The sequence below is a fragment of the Phoxinus phoxinus genome (assembly GCF_949152265.1).
Source record: "Phoxinus phoxinus genome assembly, chromosome: 18".
Lineage (NCBI taxonomy): Eukaryota > Metazoa > Chordata > Actinopteri > Cypriniformes > Leuciscidae > Phoxinus > Phoxinus phoxinus.
The window spans coordinates 10913526-10935987 of record NC_136893.1 but is presented as its reverse complement, the minus strand read 5'-3'; the positions used below and the strand labels follow the sequence as shown (position 1 = coordinate 10935987).

At 36.8% G+C, this 22462-nt stretch overlaps 1 protein-coding gene across 1 annotated transcript in view; it reads left to right on the top strand.

Annotated features, from left to right (window-relative positions):
* The window catches only part of pex14 (peroxisomal biogenesis factor 14), a 69108-nt gene that overhangs the window by 1142 nt on the left and 45504 nt on the right, over positions 1-22462 (top strand). The window contains exon 2 of the mRNA XM_079587727.1: positions 6538-6582. Coding sequence (XP_079443853.1) covers positions 6538-6582 — 45 coding nt within the window. The remainder of the gene's footprint in view (positions 1-6537; positions 6583-22462) is intronic.

Below are 22462 nucleotides of genomic sequence, written 5' to 3'. Positions count from 1 at the left end.
GGATTTCCTGGAATGTCATAACATAAGTTATTATTTCTATGAGTCTGTTTTGAAATTTCTGTAAGAGCGCGCGCTCTGGCTTCCAGTATGAAGGAAACTCGCATTACATGAGAGTGTTAACACTTCATAATGTTTACATTGCCACTTACACTTACAAGAAAAAACGTCAGGTCTCGCATGGAATATATTATCTCTTTGAATTTGAATCTAGATTTATTCACATTGTCTCATGAAAACCTGAAAAAAAGTGTGGCGGACGAATTGACATTCATCCCTCCTTGTGCTCATCTGTTTACTGCTAAAGTAAAAGCTTTATTTATGCAGTGTTTCAGCAACAAATTAAATTGATTGTTTAACCAAAAATGAACAGTCTGTCATCATTTACCCACCTTGATGTGCCAGACCTGAATGTAAAAGAAAGGTATATGAGAGAGATGGTATCTTATAAGATTCAGGGGTGATGCAATATAATTGGAGGACAGTCAGTAATTGGAAAAACATTAAAGAATGTATTTAAACATATACAATTTATAATTAAGTCAGAGTTTATTTTTGAAAATATATATTGTATATTATTATTTTATTCTAATAGCCTATCTTATTGCTTTAACCCATTAATAAAATGTTATTACTTATACTTTTTTTCTTCATGTTCTAAAATTATTTTAAACTTGAGTCTTATATATCCCTTTAAATTATGTAAAATATGTAAAGCATTAATTATAACCTTTAAAAAATGTGCTTTATTAATCAGCAACAAATTAAAGGCATACCTCACCCAAAAATGAACAATCTGTCATTATTTACAAACCTTCATGTTGTTTCAAACAAACCTGTATGAATTTCTTCACCAGGAACACAAAACGAGATGTTAGGCAGAATGACATCCACCATTCATTTCTATTGCATATTTCCATCATTTTTTTAAATGATGGCAGACTCTTTGTTTTTTTGGGGAAGTATATGGCTCAATGACGTGACGGGTCATTTTTTTGTCCGAAGGCCTTAATTATAATAAAAAACAAAGATATGACATCCAAAGTATGTAAGGTAGTACAACTTGTTCTCTTCTATTGAATCCAAAAAGTTTTAATTATATTTTACTACATATAAAGGTATTTTAAAGATTTTGAAGTGTCAAAAGGTCATTCGGTTTAACCGTCCGAAGGCCAATACAGCCATTTCATTTGTTATTAAAATATCTTAAAATGTAATAAATTTATATATTTTTTATTCTGGCATGATTTTATAACATTATATATCAACATAGTGCAAATTTGTATTAAAATTATGTGTAGAAGTCATTGCTTTGTTATGAGAAAAAATGTCCGGAAAAATTAATTTCATTGATTTCATTCGGAGTAACCAATATAAAGGCACCATTTTAGATAAAGTCATGCGCTCAATATCATGTGACAGGATGTGACATCATTCAGACACCTGCAAAGGACCACACGATGGTGAAGCAAAGTAAGTAACTCACTCTTAACTATTTGAAAAATTCATGTTTTCACTTGCTTATACGCATGTCCCGAAATATCAGGTCATTCGGTACAACCGCTATAAAACATGGAAAATGTTGTAATATTTTCAAAACTTGAATTAAATATAAAATGTCTGATTGTCTTTTTGCTAGCTAGATAGCCAGCTAACTGGCTATCTAGCTAGATATCAGCCTGTTAGCATTGTTTGAAAATATTGTCATTCGGTATTACCAAAAATGTCATTCGGTAATACCGAAAATGTGGTTATACCGAATGACTTACTGGTTGTACCGAATGACAGCAATGTATGTAGGTCATATTTGTACATATCTGGAATAAATAAATACAATATTTTATTATATATGTATATTATTACATCATTTTGACTGAATTTTACTTTTGCAGATGCCTTTATCAAATAAGGAAACAGCAGTTTGCTACTGGGAAAGGATCGAAGCTGATGCTGTTAAAAAAGAAGAGATACTTGCCAAAAGAGAAAAGTATAATTTGTTTACACCTGACATCCCAGTGGATGAGGTACCACAGGAACCCCCTTTGGCATCAGAACCAGAAAAAAATCTTCTACTTTACAACAATTAGTGAGCCAGAACCTCAAGATTATGCTCCAAAGACTGGACGACTTTCATGAATATATAGCATCTAACAATCTAATCTAAATGTTTAACAATTTAAATATTTGTTCCAAGAACACTTAATTGCTTAAATGTTTTAATTACTTTAATATCATTAACAATATGAGTTAAATGTAAATATGTTTGTTCCAATAACAATGAAATTAAGCGTAGCGTCAGTTCTGGCAGGTCACATTAGTCAAGTTCTCATCAGTGACTCTCATCTGATCCACGTCCACCTATAGGAATACGACACCTATCACCAAATACATATATAAGCTCCTTCAGTATTATCAGCAGCGATCGCGTTTCCCAGGAGCTTATTACCCCCCTCCCTCCCCAGCTCCACCTCTCATCAGTCAGGATTTGGCATTCTGATTCCCATTTGAATCAAGACTAAATTCTCAAATTATGTTGTACATTCAAATATTAAATTAATGACATCTGCAATACATTAATGAAGGCTCTGTTCTGTTTACCCTAAAGAGGGTTATTGCTACTCTTCCTGCTCTTATCCATGCTAGGCTGCCCGGAACAGAGCCAATCCAAACTGTATGCAAATTGTCAATCGTATTTGATGATAGTGGTTCTGACAGAAATGTTTTCATGTTTCATGTACTTTTTTACATTAATATAATATTATATAAAAAATAAAATGTGCTTTTGTAACTATTTTTGTCTGTGTATTGGCTTAAATATTCATAATGTCAAGGGCAGCAGACATAGTCATTCGGTATAACCAGCCTTGGTCATTCGGTAAAACCGATATATAGTAAATATTTAAATCGAATAATATTGTTTTTAATAACTAAAAGGAACTACAATTATATAAATATAAAGCAGATTAGGCTTTTTTCCTACATTTACCCTTTTCTCATTTCCCTGTGCGAAGTTTTACTTGAATATGTAGGAGGGTTTAGAGTAGTCCAATAAAATGATTACATTTATGAGATAAGTGATAATTTTATTTTATATTTCTTCCATGGTACACACTATATACTATTCCAACATCAATGTCTAATCAGGTTTGTTCATGAATAATTATCTGCAAATTAATCATTTTAAATATATTCATGGTTAAACCGAATGACTTTTTTTGGTTACAAATTTTGTCAGTCCTGTAAAAAATTACAAAAGCAGTGTTAATTGATTGTACAAACCACATAATATTATTGTTAACACATAGGTAAACAAAAAAATGGTTTCAAAATTAGTTATATCTCCATTATATTTTTTTACACTTTTAAAAACCTTATTCGTCAATGACCCATATACTGTTGCAATGCATTTAATGTCTCAGAGGTAAGAATAGGATATGAATCTTGGTTGATTGTTCTTATGCATTTTTCTCTATTAAATAAATACTATGGTGTAAACATAAGTTTGTCATGATAAATAATTGCATATAAATATAGGTGAATTTTGTGACGGTTTAATATGCTTATATTGAATTGTGAGTAATACAGGACACAGTCGCCTAGCCTGTATTCTGAATGACGGTTGCTGAGTGAGTTTTGTCAGTGTGTTAACCTTCTTGGTCTGTGTTGGTGCAGTGTGAAAATTACAGTTATGATTCCTAACATACTAAATCTATTGCCAGCTTTAGAATATTTGAAGTGTTGCCGTTTGTTGGGACAGTGTGAACCAGCCTGAATAAGAAGTTAAGTGTATGTGCTCATATTTGTCTGTTTTGGGAGTATTGAAATGCCTTTACTACAATCAGTTTTTGCAGGGTCTGCAGCTCGCAGTCTACTATACATAGCAGACAGAGTAGCCTAGTAAGCCTACCCTAGGTTAAATATTTCTGCAGGTAAAATATAGTGATGTACACTTGTGGTCAGTAAGATTTTTTGTTTGTTTTATTTCAAAAGGATGCATTAAAGCTAGGGTGTGCAGTTTAGAGGCTAGCAATAGCGAGCTTGCTTTGAACGCATAAGATCCCACCCTCCCTTTAGAGCGTCTCCAAAGCCATTCCTCCTCCAAAACACATGATCTCTCATCACCAGAGCAGAGTCTGCAAAGCGTCACGAGAGACGGCGTTAGATTCCCTCAAAGGAAAGCACAAAACACTACTATAATAATGAATGCAAACAACTTCGAGAGCTCCGAAGTCCCTTTCAAGGAAAGTCTGTTCCACACACAACGCATCCGGGCCGCTATTTCGGGGTATCCAAGGCCAAGTCCTGTCTACCTGAATGGGGGAATCCTGAAATCTCAAAAACATCTAGCAGAACACAATTAAATAACATATTTCAAATCGGCAACCAAATCTGACATGGACTGCCCCATAAATGTTGTTTATTATGCTCAAATAGCGTTTAAGAAGCATATTTTTCATACTAGATCCGTCAATACGCATGTGCAGTTCTAAATGCTCGTTCAGAACACTGTTTCCGTAGCAACCGGAGCTTCTAACGGCAGCTGCAGTGATGCAACTACTTTATCAATCATCGATTGGCTCTTATATTTAGAAGGCGGGACTTAATCTGCCATATTCCATGTTGCGCTGTCTCCCATTCATAAGTATTAGAGTAGAATGTCAGGGGTGCCATCTTGTTATTACAACATGACGTGAACGCAGCATAAGCTCATTGTTTTGGTTCAGGAGGAACTATAAAGGGTGGCTGCTGTTTGTTTGCTGTGCTCAGTGTCTGTCTGTCTACAAGTCTGCTTAACCTCATGGAACATGATAATGACGTGTACAGAGTGTATAGGTTGACAGACAGGTAGGGCTTCATTGCATTTGGATCGAAATGTGACCAAAAAAGTTTTTAGGAAAACTGCCTACCACTTTAAATTAATCGAAAAATGTCAATAAATAATTATTTTTATTTTCTTTAAAAAATCCTGGAAAAAAAAAAACACTTCCACACTCTCCACATTAAGCATTATAAACTAAAATAAAAAATAAGAAATGTCTCTTCAGCAGCAAATCAGCATATTATAAATTGATATTGAATATTGAATAGATTGAAACACTGTGGTGATCGAGCTTTTTCTATTGCTGGTCCAACACTCTGGAAAAGCTCCCTATAGCCGTCCAAACAGCACCGTCTCTTTTTGTTTTTAAATCTATGCTTAGATCCTATTTCTTTTAACAGATGTTGTCAGTCTAAAATATGTGATGTAGTTGTATTTTATCCCTTTGTAAATTTTTAAATGTTTAAGTTATTTTATGTACAGCAGTTTTGTCATGGTTGTTGTTAAATGTGCTTTATAAATAAATAAAGAAAGAAAGAATTCGGAAGGATCATGTGGCACTGAAGAAGAGAAAAAAATATTAAAATAGAAAACAGTTATTTTAAATAGTAATAATATTTCACAGTGGTACAAATTAATCTTCTTTCAAAAACATTAATAATCTTACTGACCCTAAAACGGTAGTGTTACAACTGTTATTATTATGTCCTTGAGCCTAATATGCCACAGCCTAACCCAAAATTGCTTTAGGGAGGCTAATACGTTTACAGTACATCAATTTTGTTTAAAAGAGTCAACTGAATGACTGATTAATTATTAAATGTAATATCTATAATTTGAACTTGGAGGCTTACTTGGTGCTCTAAAGTGGATTTAACCAATGGTATCATCCACTGATCAGAAATAAAACTGTGATGCCTAAGAAAGTACCAGGCCTGGCTCAACTGCAGATGTTGATAAAGGCAGGAGTGTTAATGGCAATCAGTAATGCAGTAAACTCTATAGTCTGGCAAGAACTGAATGGAAATATATAGACATTAGGGTTAGTGCAACTTGAGTTTCACCTCTTGCAGGCTAACAGAGAGAGGCATCGTTGAGTTTTAATGGGTGAAGGGACATCTCAAGGACAAAATAGAAAGATCTTTAGAAAGATGGCAGCATTATTTTATTTTTACACAGAAATTGGTTGGTCTATTAGTTAAATCTGTTCCCTTTAGTAATCTTTGTTGCATTATATGCCAACGGAGACGGTTCAAAAATGTTGTTGTTTTTCTTGTGTTTTTTGCCTCAAGTTTGCATGCCTGTAACTCAAGAAGTATTAAAGATATCTCAATATCCTTTTAGATTCTGGTTCTTAACAAACTTTTCTTTTGGTATCTTCATTTTAAAGGCCCCATATGGTACAATCCCAGAGATATGGAGATCTTAATGCGGCTCCATGAGTAAATTGGTAAATTGTACACGTTATCAGTGGTCATATTTTTTTATGGAAATCATGATAGATATATATTTTTTTCAGGATTTTTTTTTATGAATAGATTTTTCATGATTATAGTGTTACCATTTATTGTGCTGACAGTATGAAAGATGGCTGCACAGAATGTTTTTTCCCTCCTGTTAGAGGTGTTGAGTCGAGAACTGTGCTGTGCTGTACTAGAATCACATGTAGTCATAAATTGTCCCACCAGATGGCGCTGTAACACAAGGCTTGTTTCTTTCAGAATGCTGCTCCAGCCAGAGAAGACACGGCTCCAAGAGAAGCGCTGGTAAGTTTCAGAAGTCCTGCTTACCTGCACTCATTATTTTCTCCGTAGAGTTTTGTTGAAAGAATGTTTTTTTTTTATTATAGAATTGTTTTACATTACCATATTACCAATGCCTTGCATTTTAATGCAAGAGGACAAAAAAACAGAAATGTTAGCGAAAATTATATTTTGTACTGCTTTTTTTGTTTTGTCTTGCCTGCTGTTTAATTGGTTAATTTTTATAAGAATGTATAGTTCCTGCTCTGAAAATGATTGGACAAGCCACGTTCAAGGCCGATATTTCTTGGTCATTGGTGTCTTTTAGCAAATTTATTTTGTGTTATAGAAGCATTAACCCAGTTGAGACTGTATTTTACAGAGATGTTACCTCTTTATAGTCTTATTCGAGTTTATAGGTACATTGGAGTTTGGAAATGCTTTATTCAGCAAGGGCAGCTTAAATTGATCAAAAGTGACAGAAAAAGACATTTATTTGAAGATTTCTACTTCATTTCGAACTTCTTTTTTAACTTTCTATTCATCAAAGCATTATATTAAATGTATCACAGCAGCACAACTGTTTTTAACATTGATCATAATAATAAATGTTTCTTAAAAAAACAACAACCTAACGTTTGAACCGTAGTGTATGATCATGATTTTTCTTTGATAAAATGTCATTCTCAGCATGTCAAAGATGTTATTGACTGTAATCAGTGTTTGAGGTTTACTTCAGATTACTTTGAGTAACTGTTAAAGTAACACCGTACTTGAAAAACAAAATATCTGATTTACTTTTTCAAATAAGTATATTTTGTTTTCCCATTTATTGAGAAATCGTGAGTAAGTTGCTGCTGACCTTCAATGATCCAATTCAACCATACTAATAAGCAAAAATGACTTTAGATAAACATCACATTTGTGTTATTGCATTATAGGTCACAAGTGTGTTGAACTTCTCCTGTATCCTATTCTTCTGCAATCCAGCAGCTGTCACTTTTGATGTCAAAGGGCCTGTACATATGCCAAAAAATGTATTTAAATACGAACAAAAAAGCCCAGCACAGGTGAGAAAAAGTAACGTCAAAGTAACTTAACGCATTCATTTCATTAAAAGTAACTAAGTATCACAATTAGTTACTTTTTGGGGGAGTAACACAATATCATAATGCATTACTTTTAAAAGTAACCTTCCCCAAAACATTTGACCATTAATTCGTAGATGACTTGCTAGTAGGTAGTTATGTGAATGTGAGAAATCCTCACCAATCCCCGTTGTGTGCTTCTCAGAAGCGGAACTGCTCGCTTTCTTTCATTGCTCTTAAACTAAGTTCTTGGATTATCTACGGCACATTTACTATCATTGGACAATTAGGCTGTGTATTGTTCGGTTTTGTGTGATGTGATTTTCTGCTATGAATGATATCTAGCCATGCTCAAAGCACTGTCCTTAACAGCGGGGAAAAATGCCGATTATTAAGGCTTCTTGGCTTTCTAACTGCTTGACAAGTCCCCCTTTTTTTCCTCAGCTTTTCTCTTTTTGATGAGCTGCTCTTTCCCAGTTAAGTGGATTATTACAGCTCTGGATAATTCATGTCACAAGGCATTATTTGGATGGGGTGAATAATTGAAATCTGTGTCTGAAAGGATTTGATGTGGATGAGCGGAAGGGGAGTAGTGGCAGGGCTGGAGGGAGGCTGTGGGCGCGAGTGCCGGGGTGTCAGGCTGGGGACACCAGTCATGTTAACAGGTTCTGACTCACCTCGCCGGATGGGCGGCCCTCGCTCCTCGGTGGCAGGCGACTCTGGCTGCAGTCTGAGCCAGAACAGGTTTGGACCTGCGCTGTCACTCAAACCCAGTACCAGTCGCGCTCAGGGTTGAGCTCTTGCCTCCAGGGGTTGTGCTTCCTGGCCTGTCCCGTTACCACACACTTCACACACTGCGCAGTACTTCATTTATTCTTTTTTTTAACCGCCCACTCACTTTTCTTTCCTTTCTTCTCATTTCTGTTCTTTTTCTTTTCCTTTTTGGTCCTTTCCTTTTTTCCATTTTCACTTTCGTTTTCTTTTTCATTGCCCTTTCCTTGTCTTTTTCCCTTTACATTTTCATTTAACTTTCCTTTTTATTTTCTTCCCTTTACTCTTATTTCTGTTCCTTTCCTTGGTGTTCTTTTCTTTACATTTTTACTTTCATTTACTTGTCCCTTTAAATTTGCCTTTTTTCCCTTTCAGTGTCATATCCTTGTCTTTTCCTTTTTAATTTCCTTGCCCCTTACCCTTGTGTTCCTTTACATCCCATTTACACTTTAATTCCTTCTGCCTTTTCTTTTGCTTTTTCCCTTTACATTTCCCCTTTCTCTCTTTTTCCTTTTCTTTAAATTCTGCTCTTTCCCTTTTCTTTTCTTTTTCCCTTTTAATTTCTCTTTCTATTTCTCTTTTTCCCCCCTTTACATTTCCCCTTCCTCTCCTTTTCCTTTTTTACTCTGTTCTTTGCCTTTGCACTTTCCTTTCTTTTCCCTTTTAATTTCTTTCTTTTTACCTTTTCTTTACGTTCTGTTCAATGCCTTTTCCATTTGTTTTTCTTTTCCTCTACATTTTCTTTTCCTTTTCCTTTCTTTTGTTTCCCCTTTCCATTTCACACACCTTTTCCCTGTCATTTCCTTCATCTTTTCTTTTCCCCTTTTCGCCTCTTTCTTTTCATGTTCCCTTTCCTATGTCTTTTCTCCCATTCTCTGTCTTCAGTCTATACCTGAAAGTATTGGCAAATCAGCCTTTGCATTTATTACATCATAGAATGCCTATAAATTCCCAACTGAATGACATATCTGAATTAAAACGTAACAGTAAAAGATTAAAACCATATTCATGATTGGTGGAGTTAAATATGAACCAGTGCTGTTTGACTCACAGAATCCATGTTTGTCTGCTCTCTTGTTTGCCTTTCAGTCTTCTGTGGTGGGCTTGCTGCCTCAAAGGTGTGTGAAAGGTTAAATATCTTTCCCTCCAGTGGTGTTTTGCGGTACCCTTCTGCGAGCTACCGCCTGTGACTGCAACGCTCAGCGTGTTGGCATGGTAACTGCCGGCTCCATGGGATGCTCTCCCATCCCTTCTCTGCCCGCTGGGGCTCCACTGTGCGCCCCAAATATCACTGGCCTCCTGTGGAAAGAGCGAGGGATGCAGGAGCAGAGGGAGGAGGTGAAAGGAGGGGGGAGAAAAAAAAAGGAAAGTTGTTAGAAGAACATCCCGGTCTCGCCGCAACTTCAAAAGCTCCCCTTCCCCAGGATATTAAGCAACTGTGATGAAAAATTTAGCAAGCGTTAAATAAGGCGCTTTGAAGTGATCTGTTTTGGCTCGGCAGTCTCTGAATTTCCGGAGCCCCTCTGCTGTCACAACCACGCTGGAAAAAAGAGACAGCATACCCAAAGCTGAGGAATTGGGGTCTGCCTGACGAGATGCCAATGTTGACATTATAGCCTGTGGCATTGACCATTGCGTTGACTTGGCGCTCTGTCTTAATTATACCATTATTTTCTTTATATCATACACCTTGCTTGCCCTCTAGGCATTGGAGACATCTGTTGCTCAAATGTTGGTTTTGAGAATGAGCTTCCACCTCGCAGGGATTCGTATAAAAGAACACCAATAGCAGAAAGTATCAGTGACCTATCAGGAGCGTTCATTTATATTCATGGTCCATGGCCCGCTGTTGACATTTTGGGACAGCATTTCACTTTTGTTTCAATTCTGCAGTTCCTGATTATGAAACTTGAAAGTTAATTATTGAGGGAATGAGGGGTGGTTAGTCAGTAATAACCCAAAAGACTTACTCTGTGCTCACTTTCAAACTGTGCTGCAATTTAATTTGCCTGGGGATCCATCCTTGGACTTTTCTCTTTTTTCCCCCCCTTTGCTCATTACTTTAATTGTAATTGTAATCCTTTATTGGAGCTGTCTGCAGTAAAGGAGAGTTATGGTTGGCATGGGGGCACAGGCCACGGAGATATTTCATGATTGTTGGGGATGATGGTCACTAGGTGCCGATGAGCGGGCCAATGAGGGGTCTCTCATTCCTGAGAGATTGCCTTGAGGATCTGGCTGGGTTGATTGAAGAAGCACACATTGGTTGAACATATTTTCCAGAGCGCCCAAAGCGGAATTTATTGTTTGAATTTCATAATAAAATGGACAGAATTTGAAAGCCGAGACAGTTTCATATCAAAAGTAGTCAAGGCACCTTTATTTATAAAGCGCTTTATACGATAGAGATATTTTCAAAGTAGCTTCACAGGGATAAACTGAAACATAATGATTCAATGATGCAAACAGAGTTCAATTCTGCTGTAAAGCAGCTCTAAACAGAAACTAGTGTCATTATTCAGCTGAGGTCAGTTAAGTGTTGATTTGGTTTCATTCAATTACTGTATAAAGATTATCAAATATGAAATGAGTTCAAATTAAATTAAAGCAGCTCTGTAGAAAACCGTGATGTCATCGTCCAGCTCAGTTCAGTTCTCATCCAATAGCCTCAGTACAGTCAAATCAATAATATTGCTGAATATTAAGTGTCCCCAACTAAGCAAGCCAAAAGCAACCCAGTGGGAAGCAACCCAGACTTCATCAGTGACAGAATTGGAGGGAAAAAACCTTGGGAGAAACTATAGTTTCTCAAAACTATAAACCAGTTGGAGGGAATTTTTTTCCCTCCAACTGGTCCCCCAACTTATAAGCTCAGTTGGGGGACCAGTTGTCCTCTGTTATTATATTTCATCCAGTTCCTTCTGCTTGAAGATTGAGATGCATCACACCGGCATATGTAACAAAGCAAGGCATTAGATGGAAAGCATGCTACAGATAATGTTTACTGAAGTTTTAGTCACGCATCAACTGAAAACAGCATAAACTAAAAGATCGAGATTCTTGAGTTTTAGGAATCGATATTGGTTCATCGAAATGAAAATGGATTAATACAGTTTTTACTGTATATTTTTCATCAAATGAATGCAGCCTGTGTGAGACTTCTTTTAAAAACGTACCGACGACACAATTTTGAATGGTAGTGTATAAATTGCATATTATTGATCAATTAAATGTTTAAACAATATTAAAATCCCCCTGTTGTCAATAATTTTATCCCTTAAAACTAATTTTTGTAATTTCCGACAACCTGATCCACTTGGTCACTCGTTCACTTAATTCTGCTTTAATTCAGCCATATACGCTTGAACCAGAAACTGATTCAGAAGTGGAAGAGTGAATAATACAGGTTAATCTACAAGTGTATGTACTGTATCAGAACAGTAATGTGTTTTATGTATCACTCTCCACAACGTCGGACACATAACGCTAATTAATATGATTAGCCTTTTGCTTGACTGTTATCAAACAGCTAATGTGTTGCTAATGTTACACAAACCATGTTCCCGTTCGCCACCTCAGTCTGCCTTCTAAAAATCACGCTTTGAACAACTTAGAACGTCAGTGGAGAAAGGCATATAGTTCATTATAAGATTGTAATATACATCATATACATAATTCAACTGTTATATTGCTAAATGTACCAGATTTTTCACATCAACCGAAAAATATACCTGGATAACATGGCTTCTCTTGAGACTCCCCTGCTTCGCAGCATGGTAATGATGATATGCTAAAGCCTTGGAAGGGATTGGTTACAACATATTTGTGACTTGGAGAATAAGGGCGATTTCAAACTACGTTTTTGAGCAGTGCAGTTTTAAGGAGAAAATACTCAGCAATGGTGTTGACATGAATTTGCTCATTTGTCTTATAGATAATAAAACCACCACACAGACATAAACTACATTAAAAACTTGATTTTCACCACATGGGGTCTTTAATATAATAAACATATCTTGTTAGTTAGATCATAATTTAGCTGACAAATCCAGGCCGTTTGTTGATACCCCAGCTGAGCACCTGCACTTGCACAGTTTTGGCGTAAGCCATTATTAATATCCTGTTCATACATGTGCATTTCGGAGATGGATAAATAGGTTGAGGAATTGTCAATAAAATATGTGTTTGTGTGAGATGGAAGTTTATTTTGTGTTGTTGCAATTGACACTGTCGTGTCCTGAGCTGTTTGAGCTTGTGGTTAATGATACAGGAAAGGCCTGCGGTTTTATTGTTGCTGTGTTGCACTTTTCCGCCCCCACCAACCTTGTCCCAGCCGCCTTGGAGGGGCTCTGTGTGAATTTTCACTGTCACGTCCAAGGGCGAGCGGCACAGGGTCAGCTAATTGCTTTTATAATTATGATTTCACGTCAGATTTATTGTGCATGCTTGAAGTCTGCAGATCAGGGGCTTCGGAAAATGTGTTTACAGCTTTTGGCTCGACTCATTCTCCTGTTTCAGTCAGCCTTTTTGACTCAATTTACCAGATTAGAGGTGAATAGATGAGACCTGGCCTCCTCTTCAAGCCCCACGGTGTATAATTTCACAACTCCATCTGCAAAGTCCCCTACTGAATGTGTTTGTTTACTGCTGTGAAATGCTCATTAAATGACTGAGGGATGACACAAACCAGAAATCCCAGTTTTGCGTTTGAACCGTGAAATGGCGTCTCTCGGATCCTCGGCCTGCCTCTATGACACTAGTCTGAGTAATTGTGTTATTTAGCCTCTTTTAAAGTAGTTTCCATAACTGTGAATGGTTAGGTTTTTTTGATGTCGGTCATATATATATTTTTCTGGTTCTCTTTGAAAAGGCTGAGAAGATAAAGACGAGTGGCGCCCAGATTTCTTTACATTGTGGTTTTGGTCCAGATTTCTGGAGCCGGTCCCCCTGAGGCCAAATTCAGCAGATTTATGGCCGGACATCTTCCCACATGAAAAGCCCATTTCTTTTCATTTCATTTTCTTCTCTTTTTTCAGTTTTCATTTACATTCTGTTAAGGACTTCTTTGCTGAGATTTCTTAACTTTTTTAATGTTTCTCATGTCAAAGTCTTTCAAATACTTCGATACCACAGCAAAACTACTAGCTTAACCAATAAAGTTCAAACATTATTAAAGACAAGTGAACAGTCACAGCAGGTATTTATAGGCTGCTGTCACGTTAAGACCTAATGCACTGACTGACCCAATATAATGATATACATTCAAGTTCTTTCTCAACTGTTTACGTTCACTTAAGACATAACCAACTGTGTTTTGGATCACGGATCAACTACGCTCTATTTAACCACTAATACCATGGTACAGTCATTGCCAAAAGTTTTGGCAGTAACCATAAATTCGGTTTTGCAAAGTTTGCTGCTTCAGTTGTTGTGGTGTTGATTCACATTGTTTATAGATTATTGTGCAGGAGTGATCAGATGCATTTTAAATAATTGCAAAATTGCTAGTAATTGCTTCACTGGCCAATTTCTTTAAACTTTATTACAAAAACCCAAATTTCACAGTTTTTTGGCCCTGGCACAAAATTACCTGCTAACATCATTTCACTAATCGAATCATCAGCACATGAGTAGGCTTTAATTTCAGTTGAAATCACTCTATCATTCTGATTGGATTAAAAGAGCAGACTGATGCAGCGAAGAAGTGCTTCTAAACATTGTGTTCTTTAGCAATGCTTACCTCCAAAGAAAGACATGCCGCCATCATAGCTTTGCATCGAAATCGCCTCACATTGAAGGAAATTGCTGCAAAGAATATTTCACCTGAAGGAACCATTTACCGGATCATGGAGAACTTCAAGGAGAGAGGTCACCTGCAGTGAAGAAAGCTTCAGGAGATCCCAGAGTGTCCAGCAGACTAGAAGAACAGGTGAACACTACCATGTGTCATGCCAAAAATGACGCATCCTGACACCATCCATGTGTGGGGTTACTTTTCATCCAAGGGTATGGACACTCTCACAATTCTGCTCCAAAACACTCCCATGAATGAAGAATGGTATCAAAACATCCTGCAAGAGCAACTTCTCCCAATGATCCAGGAGCAATTTTGTGATGATCTGTGCATTTTCCAGCATGATGGAGCACTGTGTCACAAGGCAAGAGTGATAATGAAGTGGCTCTGAGTTCATTACATTACAATTTTGGAATCATGGCCAGGCACCTCCCTGGATCTTAATCCCGTAGAGAACCAGTGGTCAATCCTCAAGAGGCGAGTGGACAAGTAGAAGTCCACAAATTGTGATCAACTCCGAGCTCTAATAAAGAAGAGATGGATCGCAATCAGTCAGGATTTGGATTAGAAGCTGATATCCAGAGTGAATTGCAGAGGTTATGAAGAAGGGTCAACACTTTAAATTATGACTTTGCGTATATTTTGTTTTTGCCTCCCAAGGCCTTTACATTTTATAAAATGCTTATCACTCTTTTCCAGTATACCATATAAACATGTGAAAAGAATAATAAACAAATACTGAAGCAGCAAACACAAAATTAATTTATCTGCCAAAACTTTTGATATATAGTGGGGTCTTTGTAGATTTTTCTCTATTTCTCACCTTTCCTAAATATTACCTGGGTCCCGTCTACAATCGACGTCCCCTAACGTTTAGTCTATACTCCAGCGAGTCTACAATCGACTTCAGCTGAGTTCCCTAACTAACTTGCTGCAGCAATAATAACAGACAGACTTCAGCAAATGTCCTTTAAATGTTTTAATCACAGCCGGGAGAGTCTTCGAGCAATTCTCAGAGAAACTCTCCCAAAAGCATGATAAACATCAGGTTTTATATGATACAACAATAAGATCATCGTGACTGAATCATGACTCAACATGTCATCTTCTATCAATATGATTGGTTCAATTTGTAAAAGCAAGCCCCCCTACAGACAGTATATTTTTGATATTGTCATGGTCAGCACTTCAGAATTTTCTATAGACACAATTAGAAAGAACAGAATGTTTAGTACATTGTGTTTCAGAGTGTTAGAAATGTTAGGCCTAAAAAAGGAAGTAAAGTTTAGATGTTAGAATCATGGTTCGTTAAAAAGATAGTTTACTATCTTATCTATTAAAATCAACCACAGATCCAAAAGAAAAAAAACAAGTTGTGCTAATGATATTTGAACTGAAAAAAATAAAACATGAATTAAAATGTACAGCTTGTTTACATTTCTAAAACTTTCTCTTTATTTCAAGGTTTAAATTATAGGCCTATTTGTTACATTTATTTATATATATTATATATATTATTCTTATTTTATTTATAATTTTTTTGGCCTATAGTTTTTATATAACATTTCTATTTTTATATGTTAATATTTTATATACAACAACATAAAAATATTGCTTTTTACATTTTATTTAGCATTTATGTGTTAACCGTTTTGACACCATTATCACTGTGGTGCTGTTTTCTCTAGAATGACAACAGCAGAAGCATGAGCATATTATATTGTACGTCTGATACACAAGATGCAATTTTAAAATCCTTGTAGGAGCTACGTTTGTCTCTGTCGTTTGTCTCCAAATAGCTCTAGTTTCTTAACGTCCTGTGACATCCAGCATTTTGTTTGTTTGGCACTCATGTGGGAAGATTCATTAGATTTGTCAGGTGAGTCAAAGCTATCAGCTCACGGAAATCAATTAAAACTGCCTGAGTCACCAGCATATCTATTTATTTGTCCATTTCTTCTGATTTGTCCACTTCATCAGAACAAGGCTTTGCCGTTCATCAGTCACAAGCTTTCATGATGGTTTGGTGTTTGCCTGTATAAGCTGATAATTAAAGTTTGCCTCCAGTTTGACCGCAGAGAGAATTTGTTTGTTAGGAAATTGTGTTGACATAGCCTGTTAAACATTACAATCTGTGTCATATTGTTCTCAAAGCCAAGATTTTCCAAGCCAAATACACTTGCTTCTTCTTACCTCCTTTTATGGCCTGTCAAAATGACTGAGAATGTCTTGAATTTAGGAAATTGTGGGTTATAGACCATTAAATTCTCCAAGGTTCCTTAATTAAATCCTCTTTTATGAGGTGCGTCTCTGTTTGTCAGTGCGTATTTCTCCCCGTCTGCTGCTTTCCCATGTGTCTAGATTAATTTCGTATGACACAGTTTAACGTTACACTATCCTCCTTTCACATTGCTCAGTGACCTGATGAGGTTTGGCCGCACGGCATGGAAATGCAGTGTATTTTCAGCACTTTCCTTCTGATGTCCGTATTTTGCCAACCGCTTTGAAGGCAGGTTTTTAATTGAACTCTTTGATTACCCAGAAAATCAATAAAATATAATTCTTACTTGCCCCGTAATTTGTAAAATCTCTGCAAATATATTAATGCCAACAGAACTGCAAGTACAGATCTGTAATTTCTAGGTTTGCTGTTGCCTGCTGAACTGTGTCATTATATGTTGGCCTGACACGATGATGGAAATATGACAGGATTTTAATTATAGCGTAGCCGTGTTTTTAAAGAGCATGGAAGGAGATCTGTGACACCAGTTTGGGTTGCGCTTTGTAATTACTTCCGTTTGATGTGAAGGTTCTCCTTGGCGGCAGATACGAAGTGAAGCAGAGGTATAGCATGTGATGGAAAGAGAGAGACTCGCCATATGACTGACGATCAGGTCGAATCAGTGACTGCCTTTCCCCACCGTCAGCCCTCTTGAACGCACACACCCGCACGTCCCCCTCACCCTCCAATGTCACTTTCAAGGCATAATTACTCCAAGTTGTGTTGATTAGTCTAAGAAGCAATTATGCCAGTTTTTCCGCTGCAAATGAGGAGACATGATGGCCCCCTGATTGACAGGAAACATCTCTGCTTTAATAAGTAAATGACTATGGTAATGCAGGTACAGAGAGCCTTTGATATGTCAGCATCTTTCTCTTCGCGGGCCCTGTCCCTGTGATTTTAATGAACAGGAGTGGGACTAAAGCCCTGTGTTTCTGACTTCTGTCAGGAGAGAGGACTTTGTCTGGAAACGCCTCGTTTTTACAGCGGTTCCTCTGGTTTCTGGAAGCGTTTGATCAAATGAATAAGGGCGAAGGGAAAAAAACTAAAAGTCTCCTCTGTGCACTGCGAAAGCCAAATTTTTCTAGTTGTACCTCTTTGAAGTGCACGATTATGTTTTTAAGTCTAGAAATCAGAGAAAAATGCGATGTAATTGACACATTGGGACTGTTCTTTATCTGCCTGCGCAGTAAGTTATTAGCTGTTAATTCATCTGCCAACTCCCCTGCAGCGCCCGTTATTTGTTTAAATGGAGGGATTCCCATGGTGCATTTGTAACTACACTGCTGAAATGCTCCTCTCTATAATTATTTAACATTACACGCTGACTTATAGTGGTTATCGGTGCTGGAATATTAACATGGGAAGAGGCAAGGCTGTTTAATCACGACTGAGACTTTGGGCCAGAGTTGTGTTTGGAGCACAGGGTTTGCTATGATCTGCTTGTGAATGTGAATACTATGGCAAATGTTCATATTCTTTCACAATACGTAAAGTTTGGCCTGATTTGAATGACACGTGTTGGAAACATCTCTTACCAACAGGACAGAAAGGTTTATGGAATGGATAAGTTGATGTGCATTAGGAATGGTCTGATCCTCTGCTTCCCATCCAGACAAAAGACTTTAGTGTGCAATAAGGTAGTCTAGTCTTCTCTTCTCTTTCAAGTTCACTCCATTGTACTCTACTCTACTGGAGTCTTACTATTTTCTACAGTACTGTACTAGTTTAGTCCAGGGGTTTTAAGGGGGTGCTGTTTATTTGTTTGTTTATGCATGCAATAGAGACAATGCACGCTAATGAACAGCCGTATAAAAGTACAAAATGTAAACATGCTGGATTATAGCAACAGTGCTAAGTTACCATAGTCTCTGTTAGGGGGTCCATGTAGAATTTGTGAAAAAAAGATACAAAATGTGTATTTAGAGAGGTAACTGTATAAGTGTGTGTTTAAGATATAAATTAAATATTAATACAAATATTTGTACTCTTTAGTTTTTTTTAAAATAATAAATGTAATACAATTTGGATAATATATTTCATTCTGCTTGCTAAAGTGTAGTTCAGGGGTTTTCAAAAAAAAAAAATTATAATTATTTTTAATTTAAGTATTTTTCCAGATAATATTTTAACAAATCACTTTAAACAGTGGCAATTATTGTTATCTTTATAATTTTGTACTTTCTCACACAATATAAATGCAGGGAAAAAAACATAATTTTTCTAGTAAGTCATCACATACCTAAAAAATGTCAAATCTAGTCTACTGTACTATCGTTTAATTTAGTCTTGTCTGTTTTACTTCATTGTACTCTACTCCAGTGCACTTAACTCTACAGTCCAGTGTACTCTAATCTTGTCTAGTCTACTTTACTCCAGCTCTCACTACTCTAATTCTCTCTAGTGTACTCTACTCTAATCTACTCTCGTCTTCTTTGCTCGGCTCTAACAGGATTCCCATATAAGCTGGCATGCCGGCACATTATTCCACACTTTTTATTCTTATTGTAGGTAGCCACTTTATGGATTAGTTCATAAACGGGACGCCCGCCCCTCGAATAACCTCTGCGGGCACACGCGTGTACCGCCGCATAAATGTAATAGAATCATTTGCACTAGCACTCTCAATCCCTCGCCGTAATTTATGCGGATTGAATAAGTGCCGTATTGTGGAAAAGCGCGAGTGGACCAAACACTCATTTGTCACCTCTAATAAATGTTGGAATGTAAATTATGAAGTTATGCTTCAGATGTAAATGCACTTTGTTTCAGTCTCTTAATGCAGAGGCCCCCTCGCCAATACATTAAGAGAGTGAGTGAGGTCGGCAGAGAGAGAACATAAAAATTCAGTCTGTTTTCACAATCAATAATGAGCTCAAAAAGGCTCAGATGGAGGAACATTATGAAATATTTGAAGTCGACTTCATAAATTATTGCTGGAAAACTGGCATGTACACTAAAATGTAAATACATTAATGTTATTAATAATGAAGTGACTAATAGTTCTATCACGACTGTAATAGCTGTTTAATAGAACGTGACAGCAAGAATATATTGCACTTCGCTCTCTGAGATGGGATGGTGCAGGACATTTATCAGCGCTCGTTCAAAAACACTATTTTGATTATTTTGTTCAACTAATTGCCCACCCCCTCTAAACCCAACATCTTGCCCCCTCAAAGAAAGAAAAAGAGAGAGAGAAAAAAACGAGTAATAGATATTAATTAATACGTGTCAGTTTTAACCAGTTTGATGAAAAATAATGTAGAGAAGATGCTAATAGGCTTCTCGTTTCTCTCTGTGTGGCGCTGGTAGATTACAGCTTTAACAAGCCAATCAGGAATCAGTCAAGTGAGCTGCAGTATGGCATGTAAAAGGTCTTATGGAGTGTGTGAGCTCCATAAACGTGCAGGAAGTTGTGGGAAAAAAGTTAATAAGAATAGATCGAAAGTTAAAGCATTAAGAATATGCAAAAGAGCAATTGCATATATATATATATATATATATATATATATATATATATATATATAAGTGTGTATTTGATATGTGGGTGTACGTGCACCTGTTGCTGCCCCGTTTGTGAGCACTAGGGGCTGCTGGAGACTGTATTATAGATTCGTACTCGCTCCTCTCAGAGTAAATCCCCTCCGAGGGCCTTTAACTATGCGTTTTATAGGTCTCAAAAGGGCAAAGGCTCTGCTTGAACTTGCTTATATAAAATCGCAGTTGCCTCTGGGCTCTAGTAAGTGCTGTTTTGTTGATGAATTCTCTTTGGCGTTCCGACTGAGTCAGGTGTGCATACAATCAAAAAATGCTACTGTCCGTCTGAGGACTCGCATGTATCCAGACAAAACCACCTTTTTTTCCTCTTTGTATATCATCAGGAGCCCAATCTTCAAATAATTCTGTATTATTATTATTATTATTATTGACACTTCTGAGAAGGCAGATGAGAAACAGGAACCCGCATGTATCTGTTGGCTTCTGGCAGCCTTGTCAAACACCTGGACCAGTGGCCCGAGGGCTTTAAGTGTTGTGAAAACAAGAGAATGGCAGACAGGCCTAAACACTCAGAATAGGTGCTAAATGTGGCACATGTCACCATTTTAGGTGGGCTGCCTGGTTAAACAGCAGTGGCCATTTCTGCGGAGTAGCTGGTTGTGAAAGAGGTGGGGGAGAAGTGAGAGCTGTCAGCAACCTCAGAGACCTTCCTGTTATTTATCACATGCATTGCTTTGCTCCTCTGTATTTGCTGCATTTTCTTGTTGCTGAAGATGAGGTCGTTGTTGAAAATGGTCATTTAGTCTGGTGGTCACTTTCTTTCGTGCTAGGATCACAAAAGAAGACATTTTGAAGAATCTACTGGCTATTTTCCCCATGCAATTAAAATGAATGTGGGCTGAAGATGTATACACTCCCATTCCAAAGTTTGGGTTCAGTTAGATTTATAAAAAATAATAAAAAATTATTCAGCATTAATCAGCAAGGACAAAATTGATCAAAAGTGACAGTTAAGACATTTATAATGTTATAAAGATTTCTATTTCAAATAAATGCTGCTATTTTAAATCTTCTATTCATCTAATAATCCTGTAAAAAAATAAAAAATAAGTATCACTGTATCCATAAACATATTAAGCAATATGCTTTCAACTGTGATGATAATAAAAAATAAAAAATCTTGAACACTAAATCAGCATATTAGAATGATTTCTGAAGGATCATGTGACACTGAAAACTGGAGTAATGATGCTTAAAATTCAGCTTTGTCATCACAGGAATGAATTACATTTTAAAATATATTAAAATAGAAAGCTGTAATAATATTTTACAATATTGCTGTTTTTACTGTATTTTTGATCAAATGAATGCAGCATTGGTGAAAATAAGATACTTCTTTCAAAAGCAAAAATCTTACTGACTTACTGGTAGTGTTTTTGTGAAACTAATCTCTGAATTCTGATTTAATAAAATGTGTTCTGTTAAAAAAACATGAGTTTGTCTTTTAAAACCTTTATATCAAAGTAACAATATCTGATTTGTGAATAAATGTTTCTTTTTTTAAATTAATCAGTTCACAAAATTGTCTGAATTATTTGTTTTAGGTTATAAAGCTGACTCACTGACTCCCAGTTATATAAATACATTTTAAAGATGTACATTTCAGTCTACTTGTCACACAAAGGATAAGTCATGCAGGTTTGGAATGATATGAGAAGTGAGTAAACGATGACAGAATTAGAGTTTTTGCGTGAACTATTCCTTTAAAGGAGTTGGGAAGAGAGCAAGAGAGAGTGACGACAGTCCCGTGAGACTCAACGGAGAGGTATTGTCATGTGTTTTTCTCAGTCAAGGTCGGCAGGAAATGTCAGAGCAGGTGTGTGTCTGTCAGTGAGTGGCCAGCGCAGCCCCTGGGCTCCAACACGCCATGCTGTGACACTGGAGCAGGACTCACACTCTCTCTCACACACACACACACGCACGTCTGGATCCTCATGCCCCATAAAGCCAGTGCGGGTCACCTCCGGCCACAGCAAAGACTCCCGTAGAGCCATACGTATTGAGCACATATTGCATCCGATACTGCAACAAAGCCATTTTGAATTGTAATAATTCACGTGTGTTTACTAGTAATGATGACTTTGTTTTTAAAAGTAAAGTTCACTCAAAATGTTTAATTCTGTCATCATTTTACTCACCCTCACACTGTGGAACACAAAATAAGATATTTAGAAAAATAGCTATTTTTTCTTCTTCTTTTTTTTTGGTCAATGCAATGAATTTTGATTTTGACCCCATTGACTGTCATTGTATGGACAAAAACATTTTAGTCTTTTGTGTTCCACAGAGGTTTGGAATGACATGAGGGTGAAAGATTCTGTAATTTTGGGTTGAACAATCACTTTAAGGTGTGTCTATATGAAACTTCCCTCTGAAAGCCAGTCTGATCTGTCAATCTTGTTTGAACTA